We start from the raw sequence: 15986 nt of genomic DNA, 5'->3' as shown, positions 1-15986 counted from the left end.
TTAGGATTATTAATTAAGGAATAAAAAAACCAGAATTAAAACTTAAATTTGGTCAAATTCGGAATTAAATCCGTTGACTGTTAGTTTTTAACGGAAATGTTGACGGAGGACCAAAATGATCAAATTTTCATATGTTCAGGATCACAAAATCCAAAAGATAATGTTTAGGAACAAAAACGTAAAATGACCATATGTTTAGGACCAATTTTGACTTTTACTCTATATTTAATACTCCCAGTAAATATAATCGGTGTGATTACTAAGAGCATCCGCAATGGTGCTTAGGCCAGCAATAGGCCAGCCATTCTCTCCCCTGCCACGTCAGCAACACTAAAAAATCCACCTGCCACATCAGATTTAGGCCAGCCATAGGCCAGCCGCAATAAAAATAATTCAAAATATACTACATTTACGGAATTAAAATTACGATTAAATTACGGAATTAAATTTACGACACATATACGGGAAAATTCATTAATTTTATTTAAATAAAAAAAAAAGTACATTAACTAAAAATCATAAAAATAACATAATAAAAAAAATCCGGGCTTCCACACACGAGCCGCCTTGAATCTGTTATAGTTTGCCGCTAGCCGAACGGGGGTCTCGCTACCCGGTCAGCGAGTCAGGGGGTCAAGGGGGGCGACGCCCCCTTGCCATGGGGGTCCGGGGGCGCGGAGAGGCCCCCGGCCCGACGGTATGACATGTTTCTGTTTTAGGTCTTAATTTTGTATTGGGCTAGTTGTTGTTGTCCATCGCTAGATGTTGCTCTTGTACAGAAATTTAGAGATAGAGAAAATCGCGTTTATATAGTTTTTCAAAAATTAAAAAAAAAAATCATTGAATTTTTTTTTAAAAAAGAATTAAAAAAAATTAAAAAAAAAAGAATTTAAAAAAAAAAAATAAAATTCGGCGCTGGCCGATCGCTGGCCGATCGGGCCGCCACAATGGCGGCCAGCGCATCGGCTAGCGCATCGGCCAGCGCCGAGTGATCGGCCAGCCCACGCCGTTCGGCTCGCCGATTTCGCTCTCACCGATTGCAATGGTTCGGCTAGCCGATCGGCCAGCGGCGACGAATCGGCTAGCCGGTCGCTAGCCGACCATTGCGGATGCTCTAAAGTAGCAGTGTTTGGATATCAATGACCTTCAAAACCAACTGATTTTGCAGTCTGACAACAATATCACCAACGGCTAACACTGATTTGATTTAGATAATTGTTTTTGTATTTAAAAAAATGGTGACATATCGACTTTCTGAATTTTAATGGTTGAAGATCATGCTAGTTTTTGTTCGACACTCTTGAGTTTTTTTTTTTTTTGTGTTGTTGTTATCGGAAAACTAAAAGAAATAAATTTTGTAATAAGTAATATAGTAGTAGTAGCACATTATAAGACTCCTCCTAAACTCAATTGTAAATCCGCCAATGTTTACTAATGGGTCAGGTCATATAGAATCTGGTCCAGAGAAGAACTTAGTATTTCAATTCATTCTCGGATAGTGCGTGAATGGAAAACCTAGTCGAGGAACCATCAAGGAAGCTCTGCAAAATTGAACTCGTCAATAGAAACAACCACAAGGTATTGGAATTCAGCAAAACAACAACAAAACAAAGGTGAATAAATGGTAAGAAGTAAACATTCATTCAACTTGATGGCACATACTTCAATGTCTACATGTTTCTAAAAAGATGCACTATTATAAGTTTAGTTATTGTATTAAAATACAGTAAAAACTCAGTTTGGAGATGGTTGCATACTAGGTTGATTAGGCCACATAGTTCAGCCGTACGATCTGACTTAACAACCCCAAACAAGCTACTACCATTGACATTCACACTAGATGCCATAGAACTAGATAGAATTCTAAACAAGATTGTTTTTAGGAACATTCAAAATACTGTCCACAATGATGCCAAAAAGGTTTTGCTTGGCACCGGGAGAGGTTGAACCACATAGGACATGTCAAAACAAAAATTCATCAAAAAAATCATGTTTATGTGTGTTGTCACCGGACCAATATTTGCAGACAATGGAGAGGTGGTGTTTGATGGGAAAATTGGTATTTTTCCATTCACACAATTAAAAGAAACCATGAGAACATATGTGCAAGTAATTAGAGACTAAGACGATTGAAAGCATCACAAAAAAAAGTGACAAAGGAGTGTTTAACCAATGAGGCAATACTCTCTTCGTTCCATGTTATAGAGGCGTTTCATTTTCTACAATTATTTTGGAGAAATAATAATAAATAGTTAAAGTGGAGAAAAAGTAAACTAAGAAAAAGAATAATATAGAGAAGAATAAACGTTATGTATATATACTAGGTATTTAGATAACGTTAATGCATCTTATATATGCACTTGTATGCATTTCAGTGAATCAATAATTTGATAAGACACTTGATTCACTGTCTTGTTTAACAATTTTTGATATGGAGAGAGGTTTGAGATGAACGGTGTTGATATCGGATTTGAATGGAAATATCCGTTGGTAGAATCTGTAGGGATATCCAAGGTGTGAAGGCAGTTTCACTTTAGTAAAAGTAGAATTCGAGAGATAATAAAAGGCGCCTCCATCCGCATCCACAGTAGTCATAAAAATTACGTTGTTGTTGCAAAACCTCGTCGGATTATCCATGTCAGCTTTGATACGTACAACCATCTGATTGGCCCACAGCTCGATCTCGTCGGCATCCTGAACTTGACACATTAACCCTAATCCTCCATCATGCTCCACCAGTCTCTTCTCCTTGGATCTCACTCTCTCTGGCAGCACCCAACATTCAAAACACCTCTTCTTGACGTCCAAGGTCACCACCTTATTGCTCCAGGTGAGCCAGTGCACAAATCGGCCAGCGGTGGTGATGGGAGGATAGCTATTGATGAAGTCACCTACAGAGAGTGGGGCGCAGTCCATCTCCTCCCATCTCCAACTCTCAGAATCAAACATCTCACAATGAGTCTGCACAACTGTACAGTACAATCGAGCGATGAGGTAGCGCAGGGGTTGGGATTGGAGGACGACCACAGCGCTGGCGACGGTTTCATAGTGGAGCTTGGGATTGGGGAGGGCTTGCCACTGGGCGGTGGCGGGCTTGCATGCGAAGAATTGGTTGTTGAAGGGAATTCGTCTCTTGCAGATGAGAATGCCTTGATCGCAGGAGGCTAGGATTTTAATGTCATTGGATGAAGGCCATGTTGATTTGATGGAGGTGGAGAAGGCGGTGGCAGTGGCAGAGATGAAGTCCCAAGGGTATTTACCGTGATCCTTCAAGCCTTGGATGAAATAACCGAAGATGGAATTGCTTCTTTCCGAGTTCTTTCCAGTTCTTGCAAACTGATTTGCATTCTTCTATACTTTCGAATGTTGTTCTGCTCAGAATCTCCAACACCAATTCTGACGACAATGACTCCATCTCTCCCAGCTGGCAATCGATCTCTCACTATTTATCTTTGTTATGCTCTAAACAATTGATGTATGATAATTGTGTCAATATACGTAGATACTATTACCTTGTTTGAGTCATGTTAAAATTGGAATATTACCTTATTTGAGAAAACTTAGAATTGGACTATTACCTTGTTTGAGTCATGTTTACCATTAGAGTTAATTATAAAATAATAGACTAATATCATCGTGTAATATCAAGAATCAGTAGACCTCATTTACGGTATTTATTCAATAGATGTCATTGATAATAAATACTAACGAATATTAACATATTTTTATATTCCACTACGTTTCACACAGTAGAGCGTGCCAATGAAAAATCACTTAATTCGTCCAAATAAACCCGCACATTTGGTTTGTCTGATAATTAATTAACTGATTAAGTCCATAACTGAAGCTTTTAATAATTATTAGTATTAGTAATCCTAATAGTATTATTATCTATTTGTAATTATTCGATTGAGCGGCTGCTTCAAAATAAATAATAATAATAATAATAATAATAATAATAATAATAATAATAATAATAATAAATAAATAAATAAATAAATAATGAAATCTTTGCTATAGTTTACTGCCAACTTTTTCACAACGAGATTTAACCTAATTGATGCAGAAATTTTGTTTGGTAGGGCTAGATAATATATGTGGTTCAACAAGTTGAATATCTAATAATAATTCTCCACGTTCAAATTTATTAACATGTTGTATATCTAAAATAAAATTTTAATACTAAGTGCATAATATAGAAATATTTGTGCAAAAATAAAAATCTTAATTTAAGCTAAGATTAATCGAAATAAATTATAAATACGAACTCTTAATCGAAGTAAATCATAAAAAGAATAAATGCAATCCTTGAAGAAAAAAAAAAAAGATTATGCGTTAGCCAAATTCTTTTACTACTACTATTATTCTCCTGTCAGCAGCTGCAAACAGAGATAGGCAAACCACAGAGGGTAAAAGTCAGTAAGTCACTGTAAAAACAGCTACGAATGCTGCAAGCAAGGGAAGGTCTACACGACGTACAAGTGCTCGCTGGGCAGAGGAAGGTCGGAGTGCGACAACAGGTCACACTTCCACAAGACGAAGGTGGTGTCCACTGGGCACTGGGTGGGAGGCCTGGGAATGAGAGGGGTTTGCTGGATGGATGTATTATGGTTTGATGTACATTGATCTAAATCTTGCAATTAAATAAAGCAATGCACCAGCAATTTATACAGGTTTCTTCGTAAAAACAGCACTCACTCAAACAAAATCAAAACTGATGAAAACAACAATTGAATTCAAGTTTTGAGAATGGCATCAGTTGGCCCTCTTTCCGTCTCATGGAAGGGCTGAAACCTAATTTTGTTTGTAGCCCTTTTCTGAAGAGAGTCCCTCTCCCTCCTCTGATTTGCTATCTTATGGTTTATTTCCTCTTTTTGTTTACTGCTATTTTGAGTAATGGGTGATTGCTATTTGCTATGCATAGTTAATGTGTTATCTGCTGTTTCTTAATATCTTGCCAATAATTTACATTTTCAATCAAGTCAAATAGCATAATAACATCATGCATAATGGAATTGCAAAGTGCGGACGCATGAACATTTCATTGAAAAGGAAATGCAATCAACTTATCCATGTTTATGAGTCATTTCGGTAGTCAATATGCATAAAAGGGAACTGGGACATTGAACTCACCATCAAGGGTTCGACAGTAGTACTCCGGGAGCATGGATTTCTCATCGGTCATGAAAGCCCCAACAGCTTTTTAATATCCCTCTGCAATCAAGAAGATGGTTACAGTGGCATCGTATCACATGTAAAATGCAGCAGAGGAAAGGGAAGAAGATACAGAACACGTTCATTTGATACCTCAACTGTAAGAGGTGATGTTGTGGGGTAATAGCGATCAACAGGGTGTCCAGTCCTGTCAATCAAGAACTTTGCGAAATTCCACTGAATGTCATCACCGAAGATCCCCCACTTTCCCAACTTCAAGAACTTGTACAACGGAGCAGCATTATTACCATTCACCTCAATCTAAACCAAGCAAAGCAACCATTAAAGACACTAAATCATTTGACTATGCAGCTTAGATTGATATGCTTTGCAGTGAAACTTCCTACAGTGGAGTAACAATAAGGGTACCAGATTAAATGAATGTGTGGAAAACTCTCAACTGGATAGATGGTTTAAATAGACATGAATGATGTCGAAGCATGGAAAAATCAGCATTGAGGAAACAGATTATACTGATGTTAATGAAGTGTAAACACAAATTGAGAAGACTAATGGTAGAATAGGTTAAAGGGTAGATCTCAAGTACCTATATTTACGAAGTAGCCCAAATTTTACCTTGTCAAAGATGGGAAAATCTGACTTGAATCTAGTGCAGACAAAGTCCATGATTTCATCATTGCTTCCAGGTTCTTCTTCACCAAATTGATTACAAGGGAAAGCCAGAATCTCCAGGCCTGTGATAAATAGGCCGCCAGAAGAATTCTTATCATTTGAAAAGAATTGACATAAAGCAAATAGAATACGCTTGAAGCCTCACTCCTAAATCTGAACTTTACAAAGATGTAATACGAAGTTAGACCAACAAAGATAAGTGTTTGTGTTGATAGCTTACTTATAATCACGATCTTGATTTCTACAATGCAAGCTAGATAATTTTACCAAAAATCAAAATACTAATCCTACAAACAAACTATCTTGTCCACAAACGCTTGTCATTACGGAAAGTGCGTTGACTCCCTCCCCACCTTTACAAACTCACGGAAGACCAAAAAGACCTCAAGTAAACAAGTTCCATTGATGGCTGGAAGGAAGCTTGGTCCACATCTTCGTCTAATATTCTTACATCTCATAAGAATCAGAATGGTAACTGATTGGGGTGTATAGGGATTAAATCAGTGGAATTAGTTGGAGTTATTATGTTAGTAGCTGAATAATTTATTTATGTACCCCTTTGGATCAGTCATTATTGGATTATCTATGTGCACATAGATTTAGGTAATATTTTAACATGGTGGATGCTATTTTGGGTGTGAAAACCTCATTTACGATTCAGCAGGTGAGATAGCAGAGTTCTTCCTCATATTAAATGTTCCTTTTAATAACTGTTTACCGAGTTTTCTCTAAACATTTCACTTTGAGTTGATTTCCTTGTCATGACCCTTGAGTCTACCAATACCACACTAGTAGATTAGTACATGTCTACATCAGCAAAACCATACCTTGATCTTTGTACTTCACGTACAATTGATTTAGCTCAGTGTAGTTCGAATTGGTCATCCCGCTAATATTGAATTAGAAAAGACAGACAAAAAGCAGTTATTAATAAGCAAGGGTTTAGCATCCTGAGTAAATGCTAAATCAGAGGACACAAATACAAAGACAAAACAGAAACTAAACTTAATGCTACCATTTTGAGGCAACATTCACAATCAGCAACACTTTGCCTCTGTAAATGCCTAAGTCCACTTGATTTCCTTTAGCATCCTGAAAGCAAAAAAGCAACGTGCCTTCAAACAGAAGTTATGTACAGCGAGCCAAATATGTGATGTGAAGTGCTATATAGCTCCTTTCAAAGGTTAAGGTCTTAGTATGGTTATAAAAGAAAACCTAAATGAGATGCTTCAGCTGAGCCAAATAGTTTTACAGATCAAGCCATCTAGGGAGCAACTCCAAGGTCACATAAAAGGCTTTTTGCTTCATTTTTAACAGACGTTGAGGCAATCGCGCTATCAAATATTTATGCTAGAATGAAAATGAAAATTTAAATCATCGTCAACTGCACTGTGGAAAGCTTAATCCAAGTCTCACAAGTGATTTTTTTACAAACAGGTAGTGAACATTAATGGCAACAATTATCGCGCGGTTCCAGCAGTTGGCTAAAGTCATCAAAACATGAATTGATTTCACATCCATACATGTATGACAGTATGAGCATAATGAGATGCTCAAAGCGAATGTGAACTCGAGAGTTAAAACCCCATAAATTCGTAGTAAACTTAAACGAATCGTTTGTAGGGGAATTGGATCAAACACCTAGTGGATTCTAGTACAGCTTAAGTATAAACAGAAGAAATCTAAGTAAATGGTACAATCTGCAGAATCGACAAGCATAAATAGAAGCGATCATCAACAAGCAGGTGATATGAATAAGCAGTTTTATTTGGGGATTTCGAATCCAGGAATGTTAGTTCAGAGCAGGAAAATGAAGTATGGAGCTGCTGACCTTGACGGTGAAATCAAACACAGACTGCGACGACGCCATTCAAATATACGAATTTAATGTGCAGAATTGTTCCGAAATCTAAATTCAGACGAATATGGTGAGTTGAATTAGTTAAAGGTTGAACTTCATACTAGTAATTTAAAGATATTCTAAAAATTAAAAATAACTCCCTCTATTTAGAATTATTCTATTGAATACGTAATAAAATGAATTACGGCGTAGAAAAAATCTATTAGTATCTGAAGCATGAGTCAGTGAAAAATGAATTTATTCGTTCAAAATTTATTTAATCTTGTGACTCTTAACCCAAAACATGCAATTGTCCATAACTGAAATTATTTTATTTGAGTCGAGCTTTAATATCATGATTCATCATTCATGTGGTACAATTCATTATTCATTAACGAGTAGAAGCAAATGTAACCTAAACCTTAAAAATAATTACTCAATTTTTCATGATGAATGTTAAATGCATATGTACTTGAAACAAATAATTACCAGCACACATCCATCAACAAAATCTCACAAAGAATGATATCATCATCCAAAATAAAAAAATTACGGACTACATTTTTTTTTCTTTTTGATTCAGACATTCAGTAAAATTAAAGCCCCCCTATTAATAATAAATTTTTCATCTGATAAGGTAAATCTCACATTTTCATTTACAGTACTTCAGCCACCTTGTTCTCTATACCTCTTTTCTATTTATCATATTTGTATTAAAACTTTTATTATCAAGAGTTGAATTCTCATTTTCATTTTTAACACAAAAGAGGCATTATTATTGGAAATGTTATTGCCTCCTCTCTCCGAATAACCAAGTTACATACTCTGATTTGGAAGTGTCTTGTTCACAAATATTTTTACATGTAAAATTACTCTGATTCTTTTCCCTTGCGATTCTTAGATTTCAAGGCTAAAACACACAATGCAAGAATATTAAACCACTGCATACACAAAGATAATAAAGTATATTTAAGTAGAACGCAAAAGATGAGTATACAGAAGGAATATTGCAAAACCCCAGAAAGTAGTAGTATTACATCTATATGCAAACACATGGTGCTGCTTATTCACTCCGGGGTGGTTATTGGCGATAAGCCGTCGACTCCATTCACAAACCTAAGAGCTTCTTTATATCCTTCTGAAAAAACCAAACCCCAACCAATTTCAGACTCCTTAACCTCAATAGTAGTAATCCCACAAAACAAATTCAGACAATATTTCTTTTACCTCTATGCTGAGAGGAGATGTGGTGGGCGCATAGCGATCGACAACATTACCCTCTTTGTCCACCAAGAATTTGGAGAAGTTCCACTTTATGCTATCCCCGAAAAGCCCTCCTTTCACAGACTTCATGTACTTGTATATCGGAGCAGCATTCGCCCCATTCACATCCACCTGCATGCATCCAACACCCCTTTCCTCAATCATCAATCAATTCTCTCTTTACTTCTCCAGGTAAACACTCATTGTTTACTTTGCTTGACATGATTGTATGTTTTATAACTATGTTTTGCGCTTATAAGGAACTTTTTCTTGACAAAACAATGAAGTTTTGCAACACAAATAATACAATTCCATTATTCAGATAATGCAGCCTAGTAAACCCAAGCCTAATCCGGTTTCCATAAATAAAGAAGTAATGCCATCATATTCAAAACATGGGCATTCATACCTTGTCGAATATTGGATACTCAGCCTTAAAACGAGTGCAAGCAAACTCCTGAATCTGTTCATTGGTTCCAGGCTCTTGGGAACCAAACTGATTGCAAGGAAATGCCAATATCTCCAAACCTAAGTTATAACAAAATAATAAGACAGCAGGAAACAAATATTATGATTATCCGTATATATATATTCGAACTTAGCACAATACATATCTTAGTACCAGCTCAAAACCTGCTAGTCTCAAGATCAGGGAGGACAGATAATCAAATTTAAATGCCTAAAAAGAAATCAACTCATCCAAAGGAAAGCACTCAGAACCAAAAATAAACATGACCATACCTTGATCCTTGTATTTCTCGTACAGCTTCGTCAACTCTGTGTAATTTGAGTTCGTCAGTCCACTGCCACATGCAATAGCACACAACTCAGTTACTTCTCCGAAACATGAACAGGGTTCTGTATACTAGAAGCTAGTTAACGAACAGGTGGAACAACTTAAGGAGGGTCAAATATCATTTATGGTAAAAAAAATTCCAGAATATGTATGCATTTCCAAATTGAATCGGGCATTTCCAGATGTATCAGTCAAGAGAACCATAATCCAGCAGACATATGGCTAAAAAACTGAAAAATATAAACTTACTCGTCTTGTTTACACAATATACAGGAAATTCTGATTCTTTTAACACATTCCTTTGCAAAAAACCAAAATCTCAACAGAATTATAAAATTCAAATTATCTGCTCGATCTCACGATGCAAAATGAGAATACAGGAACAAATTATAGATTGATTGAGCTGTAAAGACTCAATTTAGCATAACCAGTCAAGCTAGAAATGATGGAGCTAGCATTTGCATTTACAGCAGAAAAAAGTTTCATCTGAACTTAACACATACCACTGTGATGCAACATTCACAATTAGCAGGACTTTCCCTTTGTAAATGCTCAAATCCACGTCATTCCCTTTGGCATCCTGCACAAACAAATCCAAGATTGTAACTACAGTAGACGTGATGCAAAAACCTCATTTTAAACCATATTATCAACAATTGAACAGCCATACATTGACATTTAGAACATCTTTTGAAAAATTGATCTCACATTTGGAAACTTAGGCACCACTGTGTTATCAATTCAGATAGACAAGAAAAATGAAAACAAAATTTATAAAGTATAAAAAGTGCCTTTTGTTCAAAAGGAGAATTTGAACCATTCTTGCCAAATAGAGCTAAATCCTCACTTGGCTATTTCGGCTTTCAAATAGTTCACTTCTTATTTGTAACGAAGTGGTTAATTACATGTTATTTTAATCTCAAATGGCCTCGGTTAATTTTCTCCCAACAACCTTCTCCTATAAGTACTATAATAGACACCTCCAAATTTCAATTCATGCTTGGAACATACTTCAATTTCTGCTTAATTTCACCAGTAGACAACAACACAATTCAATCGAGAAACTAGTAAGATCCCACCATCCATCAAATTAAGAAAAGAATAGATAAATTAGCACGTCAATTTGAAATCAACGAAATCGATACCTTGACAGTGAATTCATGGATAGATTTAGGCGGCGCCGATTGAGTTGCCATCGCACGACTGGGAAGCAGATTTTCTCTTGGAACAATAACCACAGGAGAATTAAATAACGCTTTTTTCTGGTGAAAACGCAAACGATTCGTGAGAAACTGAGATGAGTAGAAACGAGTGGTTTTATAAGAAATGAAAGAAAAGTTTGTGGATTTGAATTTGAAGAGATTTCTTGCGTAACGGGACATGGCGTATTAGGCTATTTAAGTAATTGAATATATATGTGAAAATGGGGCCAGCTAGATTTGCGTAATTAATCTGACGGAGATGTAACAGCTGCAAATGCTATGTTTGCTACCGCACAATCGGTGGCGCAGGGCGTGTACGAAGATGCCGATTTCCACGTGGCAGCTGCTCTGGATGCCACGTCAAAGTTGTAGATTCTAGAAGGTATTAGCATGCAGCACGCTTGATTAGGTGGGGATTAACTAAACAACGTGTGAACACACTCAATAGGATGTTGACTATTGGTGGTTCCGTTGCCCATCACTCCGAATATAATGACAAATTTTCAAATTGCACAAATGTTAATGGATAATCTTTTAAGTAAAAGAAAGATATAACTAAAAAATATTTATAACATTACTAGGAGTAATAGAGAAAAATTTCCATTATTTAAAATAGGGAAATTGGTATCTAAAATCATGAACTTTGCCAAAAATTTGGTATTTCCCATGAACTTTGAAATTGGTATATAATATCATGAACTTTGCATTTTGTTTGGTATTTCCCACGGCATGTTTATTACTATATTTGACTAACTTACGAGGCTTTTTAATCATACTTGACACAATTAAATTTACATGGTTTTCAACGTGACTTTTTATCCTATATGTTATGAACTTAAAAAGTGGTTTAAAATATTATAAAACATATCACGGTTGCTTACGTTAAATAAGATTTTGACGAAAATATCATATTTAGGTGAGTTTGGGAAATACCAAACAAAATGCAAAGTTCATGATATTATATACCAATTTCAAAGTTCATGGGAAATACCAAATTTTTGGCAAAGTTCATGATTTTAGAGACCAATTTCCCTTTAAAATATACTATTTGAAATCAAAGACTGATAAAAGCACCGTAAATTTTAGAACGTGGAATTGTTATTCATTTTTCTAAAAGGACAATTGATTTGTAGAAATTAAAGGGTCACTTTTGAAGAAAATGGTCACCGAATAAATTTTCTAAAACATTTCCATAAAGAAAACCATCTTCCAATACAATACTTATTCTCATCCACTTCTTTCTCCTATTTCAATCTTTACTGTGTTTAATTGTATTAATTATTTTTAATGAGAAATGCAATAGTTAAAATAAATCAAATGGGAGTGCCGCAAATTTTGTGAAGAAATAGGCAAATTTAAATATGCAAAAGATCATCATATTAATGGTAATTAATTACTTCAATTAAGTTCATTAACCATAGTTTATTTTAACTTTAGTTATCATTAATAATAATTTTTCTAATTTGCATATTTAAATATGAAGAATTTAGACTGTATAGTGATTTCGTGAACTGAGAGTTTTAAACTTCAAGTTTAATTTAAGTAGTAGTATTATGTGCAATGAATAAATTATTATTTTATTTTTATATTAATTTAAATTTTTTAAATTATATATATCTACCTGAAATAAAAAGAAAATAACAATATATATATATATGCATACAATAACAATTTATTCTTGTAAAAATAAGTAATACAAATTCACAAATATACTTACTGTAACAATTTCGATAAACTTGAACTTAAGTTAAACAGATGTAGCACTAATTAAAGAAATTTTTGTATTTTAACAAAAACAACTTATTATCAAACAATATCTATCTATACATATATAAAAGACGGATTTGTTATAAATTTTGGGGTAAATTTTCAAATATTTATAATTTTTGGGCAATATATTCAATATTAGGAACTTAGTTTCTATCAAATAGTAAATGACATCAATTTTAGCGGCCATTAAAATCAAGCTAATTAGTGTACATAATTATCAATTATTATTAGTATAAAATCAATATGAAGCTATTTATTATAGAGATTGAATATTTGACTATCCAATTATGTGTATGATTGATTAGAGAGCAATTCATTTGTACTCACTAGTGCATAATTAAAGACTTATATTAATCCTTGGATCAATAATTTGATGAATGAGATTGAAGGAAATACATTGCATAATAATGGCCAAACATCTCATTATACTTGGTGTGGATAAAAAGGGTATGTTCGAAAAACTAGACGCCAAAATATGGTCCATCATATCACGATTTAGAAGACGATTGATCATACTCAACTTCTAGGCACACAATTATTTGATGCAAAAGTCGCAAACCTTGTTATTCATCTTACGATAAAGTTGTATTAGGAGTACATCATATAACGAGTTGATTTTAGTCATTCAGGAGTATTATTTTTCATCGTACAACAAACAGAGATGAGAACATGTGCACGTCAAGTAGCTCATCGGTCATGGAAGCCCCAAGAGCTGTTTAATATCCCTCTGCAATCAAGAAGATGGTTAAAGTGGCATCGTATCACATGTACAATGCAGTAGAGAAAAGGGAAGTAGATACAGAACACGTTCATTTGATACCTCAATTGTGAGAGGTGATGTTGTGGGGTAATAGCGATCAATAGGCTGTCCAGTCTTGTCAATCAAGAACTTTGCGAAATTCCACTGAATGTCATCACCGAAGATCCCCCACTTTCCCAACTTCAAGAACTTGTACAACGGAGCAGCATTTTCCCCATTCACCTCAATCTAAACCAAGGAAAGCAACCGTTAAAATAACTAAATCGTTTGACTACAAAGTTTAGATTGATATGCTTTGCAGTGAGACTTCCTACAGTGGAGTAACAATAAGGGTACCAGATTAAATGAATGTGTGGAAAGCTCTCAACTGGATAGATGGTTTAAATAGACATGAATGATGTCAAGGCATGGAAAAATAAACATTCAGGACACAGATCATACTGATGTTAATAAGTGTAAACCTGTTTCCCCTAAAAAACGAAGTAATGCCAGCCATCTTATTCAAAACATGGGCCTTCATACCTTGTCGAATATTGGATACTCAGCCTTAAAACGAGTGCAAGCAAACTCCTGAATCTGTTCATTGGTTCCAGGCTCCTGGGAACCAAACTGATTGCAAGGAAATGCCAATATCTCCAAACCTAAGTTATAACATAATAATAAGACAGCCGGAAACAAATATTATGATTATCCGTTATATATATTCGAACTTAGCACAATATAAATCTTAGTACTAGCTCAAAACATGCTAGTCTCAAGATCAGGGAGGACAGATAAACAAATTTAAATGCCTAAAGGAAATCAACTCATCCAAAAGAAAGCACTCAGAACCAAAAATAAATATGATCATACCTTGATCCTTGTATTTCTCGTACAGCTTTGTCAACTCTGTGTAATTTGAGTCTGTCAGGCCGCTGCCACATGCAATAGCGCACAATTCAGTTACTTATTCCGAAACATGAACACAGTTTTGTATACTAGAAGCTAGTTAACGAACATGTTGAACAACTTGAAGAGGTTCCGATATCATTTATGGCAAAAAATTTCCAGAATATGTATGTGTTGCCAGATTGAACCGTGCACAATATACAGAAGGAGATTCTGATTCTTTTAACAAATTCCTTTGCGAAAACCAAAATCTGAACAAAATTATAAAATTCAAATTATGTGCTCGATCTCACGATCCAAAATGAGAATACAGGAACAAATCATAGATTGATTGAGCTGTAAAGACTCTCTTTTAAGCATAACCAGTCAAGCTAGAAATGATGAAGCTAGCATTTTATATTTAATTTACAGCAGATAAAAGTTTCATCTGAACTTAACACATACCACTCTGATGCAACATTGACAATTAGCAGGACTTTCCCTTTGTAAATGCTCAAATCCACATCATTCCCTTTGGCATCCTGCACAAACAAATCCAAGATTCCAATTACAGTAGACATGATGAAATAACCTCACTTTAAACCATATTATCAAACAACCATACATTGACATTTACAACATATTTTAAAAACTTAGGCACCTCCTGTGTTATCAATTCAGATTGACAAGAAAAATGAAAACAAAATTTATGAAGCATAAAAAGTGTCTTTTGTTCAAAGATAGAGTTTGAACCATTCTTGACAAAAAGATGTAAATCCTCACTTGGTTATTTCGGCTTTCCAATAGTTCACTTCTTGTTTCTAATGAAGTGGTTAATTACACGTTATTTTAATCTCAAATTGCCTCGGTTATTTTTCTCGAACAACCATCTCCTAAAAGATAAACGATCAAATTAAAAATTCCAATAGGGCTTAATACAAAACTTTGCCTGTCTTGTTCTAAACGAATAGTACTATAATTGACACCTCCAAATTCCAATTTATGCTTGGAACATACTTCAATTTCTGCTTAATTTCACGTTCACCAGTAGACAACACAATTCAATCGAGAAAATAGTAAGATCCTACCATCCATCAAAATTAAGAAGAGAATAGATAAATTAGATACCTTGACAGTGAATTCATGGATAGATTGAGTTGCCATGGCACGACTGAGAAGCAGATGTTCTGTTGGAACAATAACGGGACATAGTGTATTAGGATATTTAAGTAATTGAATATATATGTGAAAATGGGGCCAGCTAGATTTGCGTAATTAATCTGATGGAGATGTTACATCTGCAAATGCAATGTTTGGTAGCGCACAATCGGCGGCGCAGGGCGTGTACGAAGATGCTGCTCTGGATGCCAGTCAAAGTTGTAGATTCTAGAAGGTATTCTTGATTAACTACATCAAGAGTGGGCACACTAAATTTTTAACAATCCCTCTCCAAATAATGGCAAATTTTTAACAATAAATTTATGTGATCAAATTTTTTAAAATAAAAAATTAATTTATTTGAAAAAAAAAGATTTATTTATGCATTTAATTAAAATATATGGATGCATATATACTTATATAGTACTACATAAAAAGTCCATAATATTGTGGTTATATATTTATGATTTGTGTATGATTTTT

The 15986-nt window shown here is 34.8% G+C and overlaps 4 protein-coding genes across 11 annotated transcripts; all 4 read right to left on the bottom strand.

Moving 5' to 3' along the window:
* Positions 1–1340: 1340 nt before the first annotated feature.
* Positions 1341–7825, bottom strand: LOC125213850 (glutathione peroxidase 1-like). 7 transcript variants are annotated; one of them, XR_007175029.1, is made up of 8 exons: positions 7679–7825; positions 6863–6939; positions 6675–6736; positions 5791–5909; positions 5308–5475; positions 5134–5214; positions 4480–4592; positions 4242–4379 (listed from the first exon to the last, which is right to left on the bottom strand). XR_007175029.1 is itself a non-coding variant. In XM_048114610.1 (7 exons), the coding sequence occupies exons 1-6, from the start codon at positions 7715–7717 to the stop codon at positions 5182–5184; spliced, it is 498 nt and encodes a 165-aa protein (XP_047970567.1). In that variant the 5' UTR covers positions 7718–7825; the 3' UTR covers positions 1341–1541; positions 5134–5181. The 7 variants fall into 7 exon arrangements, 6 of the variants coding, with proteins under 6 accessions (XP_047970567.1, XP_047970565.1, XP_047970566.1 ...); XM_048114610.1 differs by lacking the exons at positions 4242–4379; positions 4480–4592 and adding an exon at positions 1341–1541; XM_048114608.1 differs by having other exon boundaries at positions 4242–4633.
* LOC125210391 lies at positions 2130–5178 on the bottom strand. Its single transcript, XM_048109950.1, has 2 exons — positions 5134–5178; positions 2130–3351 (listed from the first exon to the last, which is right to left on the bottom strand). The coding sequence occupies exons 1-2, from the start codon at positions 5176–5178 to the stop codon at positions 2380–2382; spliced, it is 1017 nt and encodes a 338-aa protein (XP_047965907.1). The 3' UTR covers positions 2130–2379.
* Positions 7826–8633: 808 nt separating the features above from the next.
* Positions 8634–11136, bottom strand: LOC125214753 (probable phospholipid hydroperoxide glutathione peroxidase). The gene is made up of 6 exons (XM_048115892.1): positions 10892–11136; positions 10250–10326; positions 9692–9753; positions 9360–9478; positions 8915–9082; positions 8634–8825 (listed from the first exon to the last, which is right to left on the bottom strand). Exons 1-6 carry the CDS (start codon positions 11126–11128, stop codon positions 8796–8798), a joined length of 693 nt encoding a protein of 230 aa, XP_047971849.1. The 5' UTR covers positions 11129–11136; the 3' UTR covers positions 8634–8795.
* Positions 11137–13256: 2120 nt separating this feature from the next.
* Positions 13257–15730, bottom strand: LOC125209538 (probable phospholipid hydroperoxide glutathione peroxidase). 2 transcript variants are annotated; one of them, XM_048109139.1, is made up of 7 exons: positions 15642–15730; positions 15474–15532; positions 14811–14887; positions 14331–14392; positions 14001–14119; positions 13539–13706; positions 13257–13445 (listed from the first exon to the last, which is right to left on the bottom strand). In XM_048109139.1, the coding sequence occupies exons 2-7, from the start codon at positions 15507–15509 to the stop codon at positions 13413–13415; spliced, it is 495 nt and encodes a 164-aa protein (XP_047965096.1). In that variant the 5' UTR covers positions 15510–15532; positions 15642–15730; the 3' UTR covers positions 13257–13412. The 2 variants fall into 2 exon arrangements, with proteins under 2 accessions (XP_047965096.1, XP_047965095.1); XM_048109138.1 differs by lacking the exon at positions 15642–15730 and having other exon boundaries at positions 15474–15622.
* Positions 15731–15986: the final 256 nt, after the last annotated feature.

The sequence above is a fragment of the Salvia hispanica genome, chromosome 3 (genome assembly GCF_023119035.1).
Source record: "Salvia hispanica cultivar TCC Black 2014 chromosome 3, UniMelb_Shisp_WGS_1.0, whole genome shotgun sequence".
Taxonomy (NCBI): domain Eukaryota; kingdom Viridiplantae; phylum Streptophyta; class Magnoliopsida; order Lamiales; family Lamiaceae; genus Salvia; species Salvia hispanica.
Note: the sequence above shows the minus strand (reverse complement) of the source record. Positions and strands in the feature narration are given on the sequence as shown.

Excerpts from the sequence above, each read along its gene's own strand:
- LOC125213850 (XM_048114610.1), bottom strand. The coding sequence starts at position 7,717 with ATGGCGTCGTCGCAGTCTGTGTTTGATTTCACCGTCAAG. Across the intron at positions 5,910-6,674 it reads CGTGAAGTACAAAGATCAAG|GCCTGGAGATTCTGGCTTTC; the intron begins GTATGGTTTTGC and ends TATTTATCACAG. Across the intron at positions 5,476-5,790 it reads ATTTTCCCATCTTTGACAAG|ATTGAGGTGAATGGTAATAA; the intron begins GTAAAATTTGGG and ends TGCTTGGTTTAG.
- LOC125209538 (XM_048109139.1), bottom strand. The coding sequence starts at position 15,509 with ATGGCAACTCAATCTATCCATGAATTCACTGTCAAG. Across the intron at positions 14,393-14,810 it reads GTCAATGTTGCATCAGAGTG|CGGCCTGACAGACTCAAATT; the intron begins GTATGTGTTAAG and ends TGCATGTGGCAG. Across the intron at positions 13,446-13,538 it reads CATCACCTCTCACAATTGAG|AGGGATATTAAACAGCTCTT; the intron begins GTATCAAATGAA and ends TCTTGATTGCAG.
- LOC125214753 (XM_048115892.1), bottom strand. The coding sequence starts at position 11,128 with ATGTCCCGTTACGCAAGAAATCTCTTCAAATTCAAATCCACAAACTTT. Across the intron at positions 9,754-10,249 it reads GTGAATGTTGCATCACAGTG|TGGACTGACGAACTCAAATT; the intron begins GTATGTGTTAAG and ends TGCATGTGGCAG. Across the intron at positions 9,083-9,359 it reads AGTATCCAATATTCGACAAG|GTGGATGTGAATGGGGCGAA; the intron begins GTATGAATGCCC and ends GGATGCATGCAG.
- LOC125210391 (XM_048109950.1), bottom strand. The coding sequence starts at position 5,178 with ATGAGAAATCCATGCTCCCGGAGTACTACTGTCGAACCCTTGATG. Across the intron at positions 3,352-5,133 it reads CTACTGTCGAACCCTTGATG|AAGAATGCAAATCAGTTTGC; the intron begins GTGAGTTCAATG and ends TCGAAAGTATAG.